This window comes from Anomaloglossus baeobatrachus, chromosome 2 (assembly GCF_048569485.1).
Source record: "Anomaloglossus baeobatrachus isolate aAnoBae1 chromosome 2, aAnoBae1.hap1, whole genome shotgun sequence".
Taxonomy (NCBI): Eukaryota; Metazoa; Chordata; class Amphibia; order Anura; family Aromobatidae; genus Anomaloglossus; species Anomaloglossus baeobatrachus.
The window spans coordinates 41,181,275-41,196,925 of NC_134354.1; the positions used below are offsets into that span (position 1 = coordinate 41,181,275).

Below are 15,651 nucleotides of genomic sequence, written 5' to 3' on the forward strand. Positions count from 1 at the left end.
CATCCGAGAGCGCTCCAGAGTGGACAGGACCTTCCTCAGCCCAGAATTTCATCTATGGAGCTGAATATGGAGAGTTTAAGGAAGAGAAAGAGAGAGAGCAGAGATGAGGTGCCAAAAAAAAGGAAAATAGAAACATCAGAGGGTGATAAAGATGGCACCAACCAAAGCCTTATCAAGGCTCCAAAGAGACCTGGAAGCCCGATACAGGAGAGTATCGAGAGCAAGAGGAAAAGGGGACAAGCGATGGGGGACAAAGCTGATGATAAATCCAGCGTCTCCCCCAAAGCTGAACCTGAGCTGAATATGGAGAGTTTGAGGAAGAGAAAGGGAGAAAGCATAATTGAGGTGCCAAAAAAAAGGAAAATAGAAACATCAGAGGATGAAAAAGATGGCACCAACCAAAGCCTTATCAAGGCTGCAAAAAGACCTGGAAGCCCGATACAGGAGAGTATCGAGAGCAAGAGGAAAAGGGGAGAAGCGATGGGGGACAAAGCTGATGATGGATCCAGTGGGTCCCCCAAAGCTGACACTGAACAGCTGTCAGGTGAGTACAGAAATAAGACCCCGAGAGCCAATAGCCCCAATATAGTAATTCATGGGATTATGAACCTTTAGAATACCCCACCTATTATGATTTTTGTGCCTTTTCTCTTTGATACCTTCTAATATTGTTCTACCTCATGTTGTAATTGCTATAGGAGGCCACATTAGAATTATATAGGAATAATACATCTTATTTCTCCTCTCTCCATCAGGGACAACCCCGGCTGAATCTCCCATCATTGTGACTGGACTGGAGAGCTTCACCTTCCATAAAATCCTTGGAGAGGGCGGATTTGGTAAAGTAAGTATTAGGAATTGTGGTGACGTCTTCCTCATGTGTGATGTGGATGATATGACCCTAGGAACATCACTGCTTCACATCTTCTTGTCACGTCTCATGGCAGGACGGGCCTTTCCTCCAGTTCTAATGCTTTGTATCCTCCAGGTCATGTTGGCCACACATAAGGCCTCCCAACAACAAGTGGCAGTGAAGATGGTGAAGAAGAGGCTCCTACTTAATATATCAAGAGACGAGATCCTGATAGAACGACAGGTCCTGGAGATGACTAGGAAGAGTCCATTCATTACTCGGGCTTTTGCCACCTTCCAGTCCCAGGTAATCCCTCCATAAGTACTCCTATACTTACCCCTCTATAGTTACCCCTATATATATCACTTGTAAGGCCACATCTGGAATATGGGATTCACTTTTGGGCTCCACATTTTAAAAATGATGTTCAGAAGTTAGAGTCTATTCAAAGGCAGCAACTAGATTATTGCAAGGAATGGACAACTCCCATATGATGAGAGGTGGAAAAGTTGGATTTGTTTAGCTTTTAAAATAAGACTTCTCACAGGAGATCTCATTTATATGTATGAATACAAAAGACTGGAACATGACTTATTCCTTCCAAAGACATTACTAAGGACTAGGGGGCACTCTCTGTGAGTGGAAGAAAGGTAATTACGGCAGCTAAATAGGAAAGGGTTCTTTACAGTTAGAGCATTCACACTGCAATGCCCAACCACAAGAGGTAGCAATGGCTGACACTATCACAACTTTTATATCTGGACTCGATGATTTCCTTAGTGCACACAACATTGTCGGTTATAAATGATTTAGTTACAAAATGTATAATTGTTGGAGGAAGTTTGAACTACATGAACCAAGGTCTTTTTTTCAACCTATGTAGCTATGTAAAAGGCTCACAATCTAACAGCTCTGAGCCTTCTATATATTCTATGAATGCCTGTCCATATGGCCATGCAATGTTCTTCTAGGACATTACCATAGTATTACATGTATTGTAACATTACCACCAGTGCCCCATATCTAGACTATACCAGTAACACCTATTATCTCCCCTGCTTTATCACAGGACTACTTATTCTACGTCATGGAATATCTCAGCAGAGGAGACCTTATAGACATCATGTCAACCAATGGCCCATTTCCCATTTCAGCCACCAGGTAAGACAGAACATGGATATATGACTTAGGAAAGACTAACTGACGGCTTTGCATTGCTATACTAACCCTAGCCCAAAAGAACACCTTTTCCAATTTCGTAAACTAAAGTAAGACACAAAGACTGTGTGATATTGGATGTAAAAGGCCACAACAGCCCGGTTTATTAACAACAAACAATCAGTAACATATCATCCATAAACATAGCAATAACTCCATAAAACCACCAGCAAAGGAGGGGGGGGGTAAGTGAAGAGTCCGGTTGTACATGATTGTAACACCAGCTCCACCACGTGCTCTCAGCCGCACTACACCGGTTCAAGGACATCCAGCCTTGTGTGGCCCAACCAATGTCCCGCTGGAACCCAGCCAAGCAGGGACCCAAATTAACATATTCTGCTGAGACTCAGCACAACAGGGACCCACTTAACCAAGTATACCAATGCACCACCAGGGTTAACCCGTTCCTGCACTGGGTTACCCTCCGCTTTTTGTGCAATCCACCGACTTCAAATACCCCCTCCTTTTTGCCACAGCGAGCTTGTATGATACCTTGTAAGTGGGAGTCCCGCCACCAAAGATCAACCAGGGCCTTCACTATGGCCCCCCAAGTACGCCAATATCTCAATGGCAATACCAAATGGGCTCAAATGAACTCCATTGAACCTCACAACTCACCAGATAGAGACTCCAAAACCCAGTGCCGCATCACTGCTCCGCCCATATGCACCGCACCATCAAAAATCCTGTGGTAGTTTTTTAAAAAACGTGCCCTGTCACCCAACTGTGCATACCTCCAGAACAAGTGAGCCACTATATTCGACCACACGAGCACAATACCCGGGCGGGAAGACAAGGGCCCAAGACAGACAAGCTTGATGTCATGGATCAAGTCCCTGGACACCTTGGTCCAAGAACATCTCACCCATGTGCAGTACCAAAACATCCGGTGGTCCATCCAACCTACGTGATAGCACCAGTCCTCAAATACCCACTTCAAGGCCATTACCATACACTAAAGTTTCCCCTCCTCCCTGGCGACATTGAACTGCTATCCATCAAGCCAAGCACCGGCCTGAAGGGAATTATTTAATTTTACCAACGTGCTAAAACGCCCCCACCCCAAAAGGGGAAGTTCGAAATACATAAAGTAACAGGACACACCTCCGACTTCGGGGTACAAACCAAACGACCCATATGCCACATAAAGTTTGCCATACCATACATAACTAGCCAATTGAACCCAACCAATTGTACGCACCTTAAGAGCCCCCCAGACCAGCAGCCACTACCGCTGCCCCACTCCAAAGATGAGACACGAAATTCTCACCCATTCTGCCACTATAATGCAGATCCAACGACACCCCCTAACTGAAAGGAAGGCAACCCTAATTTGTCCTGAAGTCCTAAAGGAATCCGGACGCACCCCTCACTACACCAGACCCAGTGACACCATAACCCTGGACCTTCCGACAAACCCTGCACCAACCAAGTGCCCAACGCCAACCACTTCCCTGAAACTCGGCCTTCAACCGCTGAAAGCAACACCAGACCCTATACACAACGCCGCTTGTATCCACAAACTGCAATTATATCATGGCCTCTGGCCAACCTACCACCCGCTCCCCGATCCTAAAGTTCCACCGCCAGGGAGGCGGACACGATTGCTACCGTGAACACATTCCCAGACAAAAATGCCCCCCAGCAAATCTGTCTAAGGACGATTCCAGATGCCTGCAGGTACCGAATGACCACCCACCCCACAGACCTGCCCTATACATCTACACTACAACAGACCTCCCCCTGACCAATCCCATTGCCCCACAACCCCTATAACTCCACCTCACAATTTTCCCCGCACAAAATGCACTACACCTTAACCCCTTGCTATCCCTGAGGCCTAGCATCCCTCTTTAGTTATGCAAAGAATAACAAAGTTTATTGATGCACAAAAATACAAGACACACAACAGAAAAAAAATGGCCATAATATATAACCATTAAAAACACCATAAATATGGGGAAAATAACCGTTGAAATGGGACAGAGAGATGGCTAAATAGTCATAGGATATGAATAGCCTAAGCCAATGAAGGATGTATCCTATCGGCTGTATCATGCATAAGTATATCATGTATTAACATTTACCAATGATGGATTATATCATGTGCAAAAACCCAATAGGCTATAATGGATATTTCCTGGAAATATAAACTGATATAGTCAGTAAAATACAAATGTGACAATAACAATAGTCACTGAAAGCCAGGCAGTGCTTTATGTAAAAGCACTACATGTCCCAGGAAAAGGGGGATCCCCATAAAGATAAGCCCCCATACCAGTGACTATTGTTTCAGTGACTATTGTTATTGTCACATTTGTATTTTATTGACTATATCAGTTTATATTTCCATGAAATATCCATTATAGCCTGTTGGGTTTTTGCACAATTGTGATTTTTGGCATAATACAACAATTCATGACTTCTTTGATGTCCTCATGCATGATATAAGCCTACAGGATACATCCATCATTGGCTAATGTTTATACATGATATACTTATGCATGATACAGCCTATAGGATACATCCTTCATTGGCTTATGCAGGCGTCACACGGGGTGATATGTCGTGCGATCGCATAAGCAATCACACTCGCCCTCGTCGTTTGTGTGCCACGGGCAATTAGTTGTTAACCCCCGTCACACGTACTTATCTGCCGGACGACCTCGCTGTGGGCGGCGAACATCCACTTTCTGAAGTGGGAGGGACGTTCAGCGTTACAGCGACGTCACACAGCGGCCGGCCAATAGAAGCGGAGGGGTGGAGATGAGCGGGACGTAAACATCCCGCCCACCTCCTTCCTTCCGCATTGCCGGACGCAGATAAGCTGTGTTCATCGTTCCCGGAGTGTCACACGGAGCGATGTGTGCTGCCTCGGGAACGATGAACAAGAGGCGCAGAGAAGAATAAACGACTTTTTGAAACTGAACGACATGTCAACGAGCAACGATAAGGTGAGTATTTTTCCTCGTTAACAGTCGCTCGTAGCTGTCACACGCTACGATATATCAAACGATGCTGGAAGTGCATCACTTACGACGTGACCCCGCCGAAATATCGCCCGATATCTCGTCCCGTGTGACGCCCGCATTAGACTATTCATACCCTATGGCTATTTAACCATCTCTCTGTCCCATTTCAAGGGTTATTTTACCCATATTTAAGGTGTTTTTAATGGTTTTATATTACGGCAATTTTTTTCTTTTATGTGTCTTGTATTTTTGTACATCAATAAACTTTGTTATTCTTTGCACAATTAAGTACTTTGGTCCTCCTGTTTTAGGTATATGCTATAGAGCAGGGGTGGGGAACCTTTTTACTGCCGGGGGCCATTTGGAATTTCCTACTAACCTTTGGAAACAAAATTATCAACTTGAAAAGTACCCTGGTATATTTGGTCAAATGATTAATTAACTCACCCCTAGTGTGGTGGCTGGAGCTTCTTCTTTGGTGCGGCTGTGATGTTCGGTGATATTGATCATCTTGTTTCTCACAGCTGCTTTTCCAGATTTGTCTCGATATGGAGATGCTGGGGGCATAGACATCACAGGAGACGCTGGGGCCCATAAATTACAGGAGACATTGGGAGTACACATCACAGGAGAGGCTGGGGATATATGTCACAGGAGGGGCTGAGGCGTATACCTCACAGGAGGGGCTGGGGCATATACATCACTAGGGGGGCATGGACAGCCCTGGCGATGGCACAGACATGACTGGGGACAATGACAACATTAGGTGGCATCACGGACAGCACTAGATGGCAGAACAGACAGCACTAGCTGGCAGCACAGACAGCACTAGGTAGCAGCACAGACAGCACTAGGTGGCAGCACAGACAGCACTAGGTGGCACAACAAACTGCACTCGGAGGCAGCACGAACTGCACTAGGAGGCAGCACGAACTGCACTAGGAGGCAGCACGGACTGCACTAGGAGGCAGCACGGACAGCAATAGGGAGCAGCACGGACAGCAATAGGGAGCAGAATGGACAGCACAAGGTGGCATTACTAGGGAGACACAGACAGGACTGAGGGAGCATAGACATCACCAGGAGGGCACGGACTGGGGGGCATAGACAGCAGTGGAGAGTACAGAGCACTAGAGGGTACACAGTACTGAGGGGTAGCACACAGCACTGGGGAGCACGGACAGCATAAGGGGGCACAGACAGCACTGACCGTGGAATGGACAGCACTGGTGGCAGCATGGACAGCATTAGGTGGTGCGGACAGCACTGGGGGACATGCTATAAAGAAAAAGACATGGATCGCACATTCCACAAAAATACGATGATCATTGTATTTTTGTGGGATGTGCGATCCATGTCTTTTTTTTCATAGCATGTTATACAGCACTGGGGGAGCATAGACATCACCCAGGGGGTACAGACAGCACTAGGGGGGCATGGACAGCAGTGAAGAGGTTACACAGCACTGAGGCGGTACACAGTGTACTAGGGGGTACACAGCACTGGGGGTACACACTGTACTAGGGGGTACACAGTACTGGGGGTACACAGCATTAGGTGGTACACACTGTACTAGGGGGTACACAGCACTGGGGGTACACACAGCATTAGGGGGTACAAACTGTACTAGGAAGTACACAGCACTGGAGGTACACACAGCATTAGGGGGTACACACTGTACTAGGGGGTGCACAGCACAGGGGGGTACACACAGCATTAGGGGGTACACACTGCAAAGGGGGTACACACTGCACTAGGGGGTACACCGCACTGAGCGGGGGGGCAGCGATGGGTTGAGCACTCATAGTACTGGGGTGGGGGAGGAGTCACACACACAGCACAACACAGGTCCGGGAGGCTGGTAAATCTGCTGTAGCTCTTCTGTGACTTTATCGCAGCGTGCTGCTTACCCCGCCCACCAGAGCACACTAGCACAGGTCATGGTTAAACCTAGAATGTATGGGCTGCAGTCAGGTCCTGGAAGTCAGGATCTGGATAGAGCCCATACATTCTAGCATCTACTCTCAGATCATCAGGCAGTGGGATTTAAAGGGCCAGCAGCCGGGAAAAGCGTGGCTGCCGCCACAGCACAGCTCTCCCCCGGAATGTGCCCGGGGGCCGCATACACAGTCGCCACGGGGACGTTCCCCACCCCTGCTATAGAGTAAGTGCTAGGCACAGTTAGACCCCATTGTGGGCTTCCGTGACCTCAATTTGTATAGTCATGGTTATGAGGTATATTTTTCCTCCTTAGTTATGTTGCCGTCCCTTGAGCCCTTTCGGGGCAACCAGTCCAGGCTGTCTTTACATGAAGATGATGGTTGTCAGGCTCAAATGGCTTTACGTCATTATTCGCCTCAGTTTAGTTTCATGAAATGATGGATGTTGATCATTTTCTGTTGTTTTATTTCTCATTAGATTTCTTGCTGCTGAGCTGATCTGTGGGCTGCAGTTTCTCCACTCCAGAGGCATCATACACAGGTAGGTGCAGTACGTCTTTTCTGTAGACCTTGTATATATACTCTTATACCCTCATCCTAATATCCCCTGTAGACACTTGATATCTCAGGCCCTAAAACGTTATCAGCCCAGCTAATATAATAATTGCAATATGATATTTTTTAAACTCTTTCCAGAGACATAAAACCGGACAACATTTTACTGGACAGCACCGGTCACTTGAAGATCGCTGATTTCGGTCTTGCAGTGATGAACATCTTTGGCGATACAAAGACTTCAGGTTGGGCCGGGACTCGTTTATACATGGCTCCTGAGGTGAGGAATCATCTACATGTCCCTGAGGGATCACTGATATACAAGGCTGGACATCTTCATGTCTTCTGCTGGTTGGACAATGTTCTTATTATCTTTTTCATGTCTTTACAGATTCTTCAAAACAAGCCATACAACACGGCAGTGGACTGGTTCTCTGCTGGTCTGGTGATATACGTGATGGCTACTGGCAGACATCCATTCTATCGAGGGGAAATTTGTAGGGCCCTTGAAGCAATAATCAATGATGATCCTGTCTTCCCAAATGAAATGGACCCCCAACTCAAAGCCATCATTAACGGGGTGAGTATAAAGACACATCTCAGTAATACAGCGAATATATGTAATGAAATACACAATGGAGGATAACTGGAGACTCAATAATCATCTTCATTATATGTTCCCAGCTCTTGGATAAGTCAGCAGAAAGTCGGCAGAAATTTGTGGAGAACATCAGAGATCATCCATTCTTTATGGAGATCAACTGGACAGATATAGAGGAAGCCACAGCGTGCCCTTCATTCCAGCTACCCCCTGTAAGTAAATGACCCAGAGAAGATGGTGGCAGTAGTACATTTCTGTTGTTTCTTCTTTATGAACGCTCTCACTCTTGTATCTTCTTTCCGCAGCCACCAGTGATGACATCTGATACAATGAAAGACGTCCTGTGCTTTACTGAAGCTAACAATACACCAATAGACGAAACAGGTCAAAACCTGTTCTGTGGATTCACATTTGCCAATGAAGGATGGAAGGTCATAGAATCAATACCAAAACCTATAATATCTAATCGAAGGCCTGTAAAACCCCATCGGAGGTGAGTCAGTGTAAATGGGACGGGGATAGGGGGACTTTTTGAGGCTCATTTCTTATCCTATGAATCTGTCAGCAGAGTGTAGTGTGGAAGCCTCTTACTGACTGCGGCTTACACGTTATCCCTTTAGGACAGTCCCAATTCATGTGTCTTATTGCAACATAAGGATTCTTTCTAACCTATTATCTCTCCCGACAGGACATTTGGCAGTATTGTGAAGGACGCCTTCCACAGGATCTGGAGGAGGATAAAACCCTGGAAGTGAACAGCCTGAGAACCGCTGTTCACCTGTTCCTATTCCATCAGCACTAGGAGTGTCCTGAGGGCCGTGACCTGCAGTGCAGCCATATCCACTCCTCTGCCCTGCCATAATCAGGGATAGGGGTTATTGCTGCATCTGCAGTGTCTGAATACAAGAAGAAGCTGGAGACCATGAAAATCCTACCAGGAGTCACTAATATGACCGCGGACCAGCATTTCTGGATGACATGTTGCCTCGTGCACCCAGGGAAGGGCACTTATCCTTAGGCCATGGTTCCCTAGAGGTTTCCCCCACAGGGGGTTTTTCCTCTCCTGAGTGCCGATGGATAAACACAACAATGGCAACTTGTAGTCCTTTGCCCTCGGTGGAGCTCACACCACTAGTGGCAGAGAAGAACCTAAAAGGACATTTACCAGCAATAACCAAAAACCATTCACCATCATGTGCTAGTAGTAGTAGCAATTTATTTTATATGTTCGTGGATAAGTATTTTACATCCCACCCCTTAAGAGCACAGGGTGCATGTAATGTGGTGATAACGCGTATCCACTTTTCATTGGTACAATTTTGGGTTACATCAAACTTTTTGGTCAATTTTTAATCTGTTTTTGGAGGGGTGAAGAAAGGAAGAAATGCTTTCCTGCTATTTAGGGTGGATTTTCATTTGGGCAAAAGAAATAAGATATAAATGTTATAGTTTCAAGTGGCTACAGGTACAGAAATCCCAATTATTATAGATAAAAGTGTAAAGTGCAGGTACACGTCACGGCTGAGCTCCTGACTATCGGTTACTAATCTTGGCAACAGTTTTGAAAAATGTCTAATATTATTGTGTTTATTCATACAAGCTCAACCAGGGTGTAACACCTCAGTATAAACCCACCTTCACTCCTCAGATTTCCATACAATACACCCCTCCAATCCAAAGGTGACACTTCCACTGGCTACCAGGTATATGGCTTTGGCTACTGCCCTCTGTTCAGCTTCTTCCATTAGTGTACATGTATGGACCTCAGGATCGGCCACCACCGTCTCCTGCAGGATGATCGGTCCGGGGGAGCTGCCATCCTATACAATAAAGTGCAGATGGATTTGCTTAGTACAGTAAGGCAATAGATCCTGACAGTAATAAGCTGATAATATTTTGACCCTGACTTTGGCCCAGCCGAAAATACAGCCATGGCAGTCCTGGGGCCTTTGTTTCTCATCAGAGTTCTGCAATTGCATTAGATCCCAGTCTAATCACCTAGAAGCCGCGGCCAGTATAGGTAGCAGCATCTAGGGATTAATAAAGTAGCGCTATCTTGCTATGTCATCTATGTACCCACTGCTGTACAGCAGCGAGCACAGGGATCCGCAGCACTACTATCAGACAGGTAAAGCAGCTGCTGTTTATAGATGGTGGCTCACACTTACAGTCTCAATCATTGCTCAATAGGCAAATGGGAAAAAATAATAGAAAAGATTGTGATGGATCCTGTTACTGCACAAAGTGTAAAGTGCAGCACCTCCTACCCACACTAATTCTATATAGCAGCCTGCAATGCCCTGAACATGAGGGAAGCGAAATAGTGAATCAGAAGAACTATACTACATTTCTGTCACGCACAGACCAGGGGATGTCCGGCGCACGGCGCATCAGACGTACATGGACCAACTACTCTCCAGTGCACCACGAAACTCACCGGGGACACTTTAACAGCGGTGGGTACAGCAGTTAGGGAGTGGGAGGATGGATACCTCCTCTACTCATCTGGCTGACCCTGCCCTCCCTAGCTAGCCCTATATAGGTTCCTTCACCCAGTCACCAAGCAGGATATCTAATGCCCTTGCAAACCCCTGAGCTTACCCTCACTAGTGAGATGGCCAGCGAGCAACACTAGTCCCACCGCTGCACTAGTCAAGTTCTTGGCTGCAGTCAGAAACCAGGACTACAGCCTACACTGCTTCAGACAGCAACGGCTCCAGCAGCTCCTTCCACCTCAACGCTAAGTCTCAGATTGAGGATTCAGTATAACCCGCGTACTCTACAGGGAGGTGTGACCATACATACGGGATCAGAGTGGTCACAAACCGGAAGCACCAGAAAAAAGGAATTAGACACTACTGGCAATGAAAACTGACATTAACCCTTGATACACATAAAAGAAAGAAAACACATTTAATCTCCAAAGTCTCAGAAGCCAAAGTGAGACTCGGAGCCAAAACCTGGTAAATAATGGAAGAGAAAAAAGCGTACTACGAAAATGGGATCACCACATAAAGATATAAATACAAAGCAAATTTTTATTAGAGTGAAAAAAAACCTCATCAAATGAACCGAACATTAATAAATTACATGAGTATAACAAGACACCCTGATTCCCTCCCCGCAAGAAATATGTCATTATATCCTGAGTATACCAAAAATCTAAATGATACATAGGAAAATGGTTAATAACACTTGGGACCCAGAAAAATAGAAAAACCTCAAAAAGGTGCAAGTAAGATATACAAATGGCAAGTAATGCTGATAATAACCGTTAAACAGCCCAAAAAGACCTTCTATATATTATAGCCTGGTGTAGATTTCTCAAGAGCCAGCTTGAATGGCCTTTTCTTAAGAATCCTATCAACGCTGTGGTTATCCGGTTGCTTGTGCACCTTTTTCTACCACACTTTTTCCTTCCACTTAACTTTCCTTTAAAGATAATGTGTCGTATTTTTTTATTTTTGTATTTATAACAGTGATTATGGAATCAATTATTTTTAATACAAAATTAAATTCACTGTTTATTTAGTTTTTATTTAATTTTATTTTTACTGAAACATTGGGGGCTGCCATCGTGGAGTAACAACACTTACTCACCTCATTTATGGCAGCTATCAGTGCATTGGGTGTGATAGTTGCTCTCCGACCCTATTCTGTAACACTGAGAACGCTCTGCTGTGAACTGAACATGCTCCCTAGGCTCACAGCAGACAGCAGAGGGAGGAGATCGCCGCCATCTTTGTGGAGCCCACAGCGTATGCGGTGTTCTGCACTTTCCCCCTGTCACCTGCTCGGAATGAGGTGAGTACCGGTACCGGGCAGCAGTGGTTTCACTGCTGCTCGCCACCCCTCCCCCGCCGCTGAATGCCCACTCCACCTCGTGTGCTCACCTTGGGCATACAATGGGACATGACATACAGTGGGACATGGCATACAGTAGGGCACAGTATACAGTGGGACAGGGCATACAGTGGGGCACGGTATACAGTGGGACATGGCATACAGTGGGACATGGCATACAGTGTGGTGCAGAATACAGTGGGGCGCAGGATACAGTGAGGCACTATGCCAACTTTCCTTAGTGACACTTTACACATATTAGGATCCCTTTTACGGTCTCCAATAAAATGGCTCTGCACTGTGATCCTAAACTTCATCCTCCCATATCCTTTTGGAAACTAAGAATGGGAGGGGTAGGTGACATCACACACAGGAGAGCAGATTCTGCCCACTTTTACTGCAGTTGTAATGTGACCTAGTTGTGCAGTAGGATTTCAGCAGCTGCTCCCCCTAGTGTGTAAGAGTGGAAAATATCAAACTTTTGACTTCCGGGTCCTGCTCTTGCATGGAAGGCAGCATATGAGGAGAGCTCCTGCGTCTTTATCAAGACCCCTGCAGTCCCAGCACACAAACCAGCTGATTAGAGGTAGGAAAGAGGAGATAAGATAGTGTGCATGCCCCTCAGACATAATGGAGAGGTATGTACACAAGAACAGGACTGCAGGAGAAAGATCCCCCTTTGCCCAGAGGAGCAGCCCTGCTAATGCTAAAATGGCTATGGAGGTGAACAAGCCCAGGAAAAGCAATAAACCTGGTAATCAGCTTACCCAGCAGGAGGGAGGGGGTGAGCAGAAGATAAGCACTGCAGGTCTCAGCATTTCTTACAAGTCCCTAGCAGATGAGGTGGAAAAGATGTTAACCCCCAAGCTTCAGGAAATGCTGGAGCAGACAGTGTCTGATGCCCTGAAGCAAATGCAGGAAGCCATCTCACAGCAATCAGAAAGACTGGTTACAGTGGAGAACAGGATCAGCACTGCGGAGGATGAGTTGGGAGAGGTGCAGGCTGAGCTACAAAGAGTCACCAGGCTGAACCAGTAGCTTGCAGATAAAATTGATGATCTGGAGAATCGCTCCAGACGAAACAACTTAAAAATCATTGGGCTCCCAGACACTATCACCCCTCACCAGCTAATGGGGATATGCATGGAGGACATACCTTACGCTCTGGGGATTGCTGATACACTCAAGGCTGAACGGGCACACAGAGTGGGACCCCCAGCCCAGCACACAAGTGCAAACACACCTTCATGACCCAGGCCAGTTATTGTCAGATATTTGAACTTTGTGGATAAAACTAACATCTTACAAGCATTTCAGAAGAAGACATACCCCACGGTGGTAAGGGGACATAAGATTCTGATATTCAGTGACTATTCGGCGGAGGTCACAAAGAAAAGAAGAGCCTTCAGCGATGTCTGCACTGAGATTTTCAGAAAGAAGATAAAATTTGCTTTGCAATTCCCGGCCATCCTTAAAATCTTTGCCCCAGGAGGAGGTACAGAGACATTCACGACCCCTGATCAGGCAAGGAGTTATGTGGACAAGACTTTTGCAAAATCGTCGCCCCTGGCGAAGAGTGGGGATGCTACTCCCCAGAGGGGGTGAGGACATAAAATAGCCCATACAGGGGCAAAATTGCTGATGATTAATGTGGAGTATTGATCCTGTTTGTAAAGGAGCGATGGGGGAGGGGGATTTGTATGGGGGTCTGGAGTTCATGATGTGGGCCTGAAAGTGTGGCGCCCTGGACTAGCCAGGTCGTCACAGGTACTGCAACACACACCCCCACCCGGAGACAGGCACATCAGCCAGACACAAAATCCTTGTTGCCTCCCTCCAGGGGCTGATGTCCACACCAGGTGGGGTGAAGCCAGGCGGTTGGCCCCACCCATTGAGGAGTTCACAGTCCTGGAGGCGGGAAAAGGAAGAGTCAGTTCAGTTAGGGAAGTGCAAGTGAGAGGAGTGAAGGAGTAAACTGACCGTGTCCGGGTGCGTGGCCCGGGCACTAAGAGCAAGGTTGGCAGACGGTGGTGGCCGTCTGCAGGAGAGGCGAATCGACGCGGAACCGTAGGACCGGGGTCGGGCGGTGGCCCGCGGGTACCGAACCGGGGAGCGAAGTGAAGCCAGCACAAACCGGCAGGGCCTGCGGACCCCGACCAGGCTTGGAGTCGCCGTTAAGAGGTCAAATCCGTCAGTGACCGGAATGCCAGGGGTTTCCTAGCAGCCAAGACCCGATAGAAGGCAACCGTCTGACCAGTAGAAGGAAATACAGCTACCGCCACAGCTAGAGTTCCAAGGGCCAGAGCCTGCGGGCAAAAGGGCTCCTCTGGCACATATATACGCTGGGGAGCGGGTTACTGGTGGGAAGCTATCGGGACCGAACATACACAAAAGGTGCAGGGAAAGGCAGCCACCACCAACTGTCCGGGAGAAACCACAGCAGCCGGCTGCGGGACCCGTCCATCCAGCCGTTTGGTTTACCAGAGACTTTGCGTACATTTGTGGTTGAGTGAGTACAACCGTGCCATCCGGCACCGCGCTGCGCAGTCCAGGCGAACCTGCACCTTGCCAAGCCTGCCTCCCTGTCACCTCACCGGGCCCCGGGACCACCAACACCTACCCACGGAGGGGGAATACAACATCCCAGCTGCTCCCTACCATCGCTCCCGGGATCCCCGTCACCAGCAACGGTGGTGCCCAACCTCACCACAACCCGTGGGTGGTGTCATGGACTAAATTCCCCAATCCAACCACCCCTTTCACTCACGGGCGAGGAGCGCTCGAGTCCCCGGATCCGGCCCAACGCTCGAGCCACCGAGCAGTTATCGCAGCAGCGCCGGACCCGAGCGTTAGCGAGCGCAGCGCAGTGGCATCCTCCCCGCCCGCGACAAAAGTGTTAACTCTACCATAACCCAGACACCCCCAGTCCCTCTCCATACCCCCGCTTTTCCCTTTTTTTTTCTCTTTCTTCCTCTTTCCTTCTTCTTTCCCTGTCTTGCCCAACCAATTTATTATCCCATCACCCAAATACACTCCCCTCCCACACATAACTGCCCCCCTCTACCCCCATAACCACACTCCTCTCCCACTCCCTCCAACTACACTCCCCCACCCACAAACTACTTTCCACCCCCTACCGCCCACACCCCCTTTGCCACCCACAAACAAACCCCCTCCTGCCCCCCCCGGGCAACACACTTTCTCCCACCCACAAACTACCTCCCACCCCATTCGTCCCAATCAACTCCCCCATCCCATTCACACCTCCCCCCATTTACGACCCTTCTCCTTCCCATAACCATTTTCTGGACCCCTCCTCCATTCTTCACTCCTTTCTTCCTCTTGTTTCTTTTTTCTTTCTTTTCTTTTCCTTCATCTCTCCTGGGAATGAGCCTCTCTATACTGCGTCGAGGTTCAACCTACTCTCAGTCCTCAGGCCTTGGGGATACTTGTATATATTTCTGAAGCTATGTTTAGCATGCCTTTAAGTGAAGTGTGGAAGCTGAAGAAAGCGAAAATATTTTGAGTAGCGAAAGACGGATCAGTAGGAGTCCCTACATACATGCGGGAAAAAAGTGAAGTCCGCAACTGTGTTTTCCTACAAAGGATATAGGATAGCGGTGTTATTTTGTTGGTTTAATTGACTTTTTTTTGCACCACCAGAGAGAG

General features: G+C 47.5%; 1 protein-coding gene across 1 annotated transcript; it reads left to right on the forward strand.

The window, feature by feature from the left end:
- The first annotated feature begins 243 nt into the window (after positions 1–243).
- On the forward strand, positions 244–8,894 carry LOC142286213 (protein kinase C delta type-like). The gene is made up of 10 exons (XM_075333334.1): positions 244–310; positions 756–844; positions 989–1,159; positions 1,923–2,014; positions 7,462–7,524; positions 7,680–7,818; positions 7,930–8,118; positions 8,223–8,351; positions 8,445–8,632; positions 8,828–8,894. The coding sequence occupies exons 1-10, from the start codon at positions 244–246 to the stop codon at positions 8,892–8,894; spliced, it is 1,194 nt and encodes a 397-aa protein (XP_075189449.1).
- Positions 8,895–15,651: the final 6,757 nt, after the last annotated feature.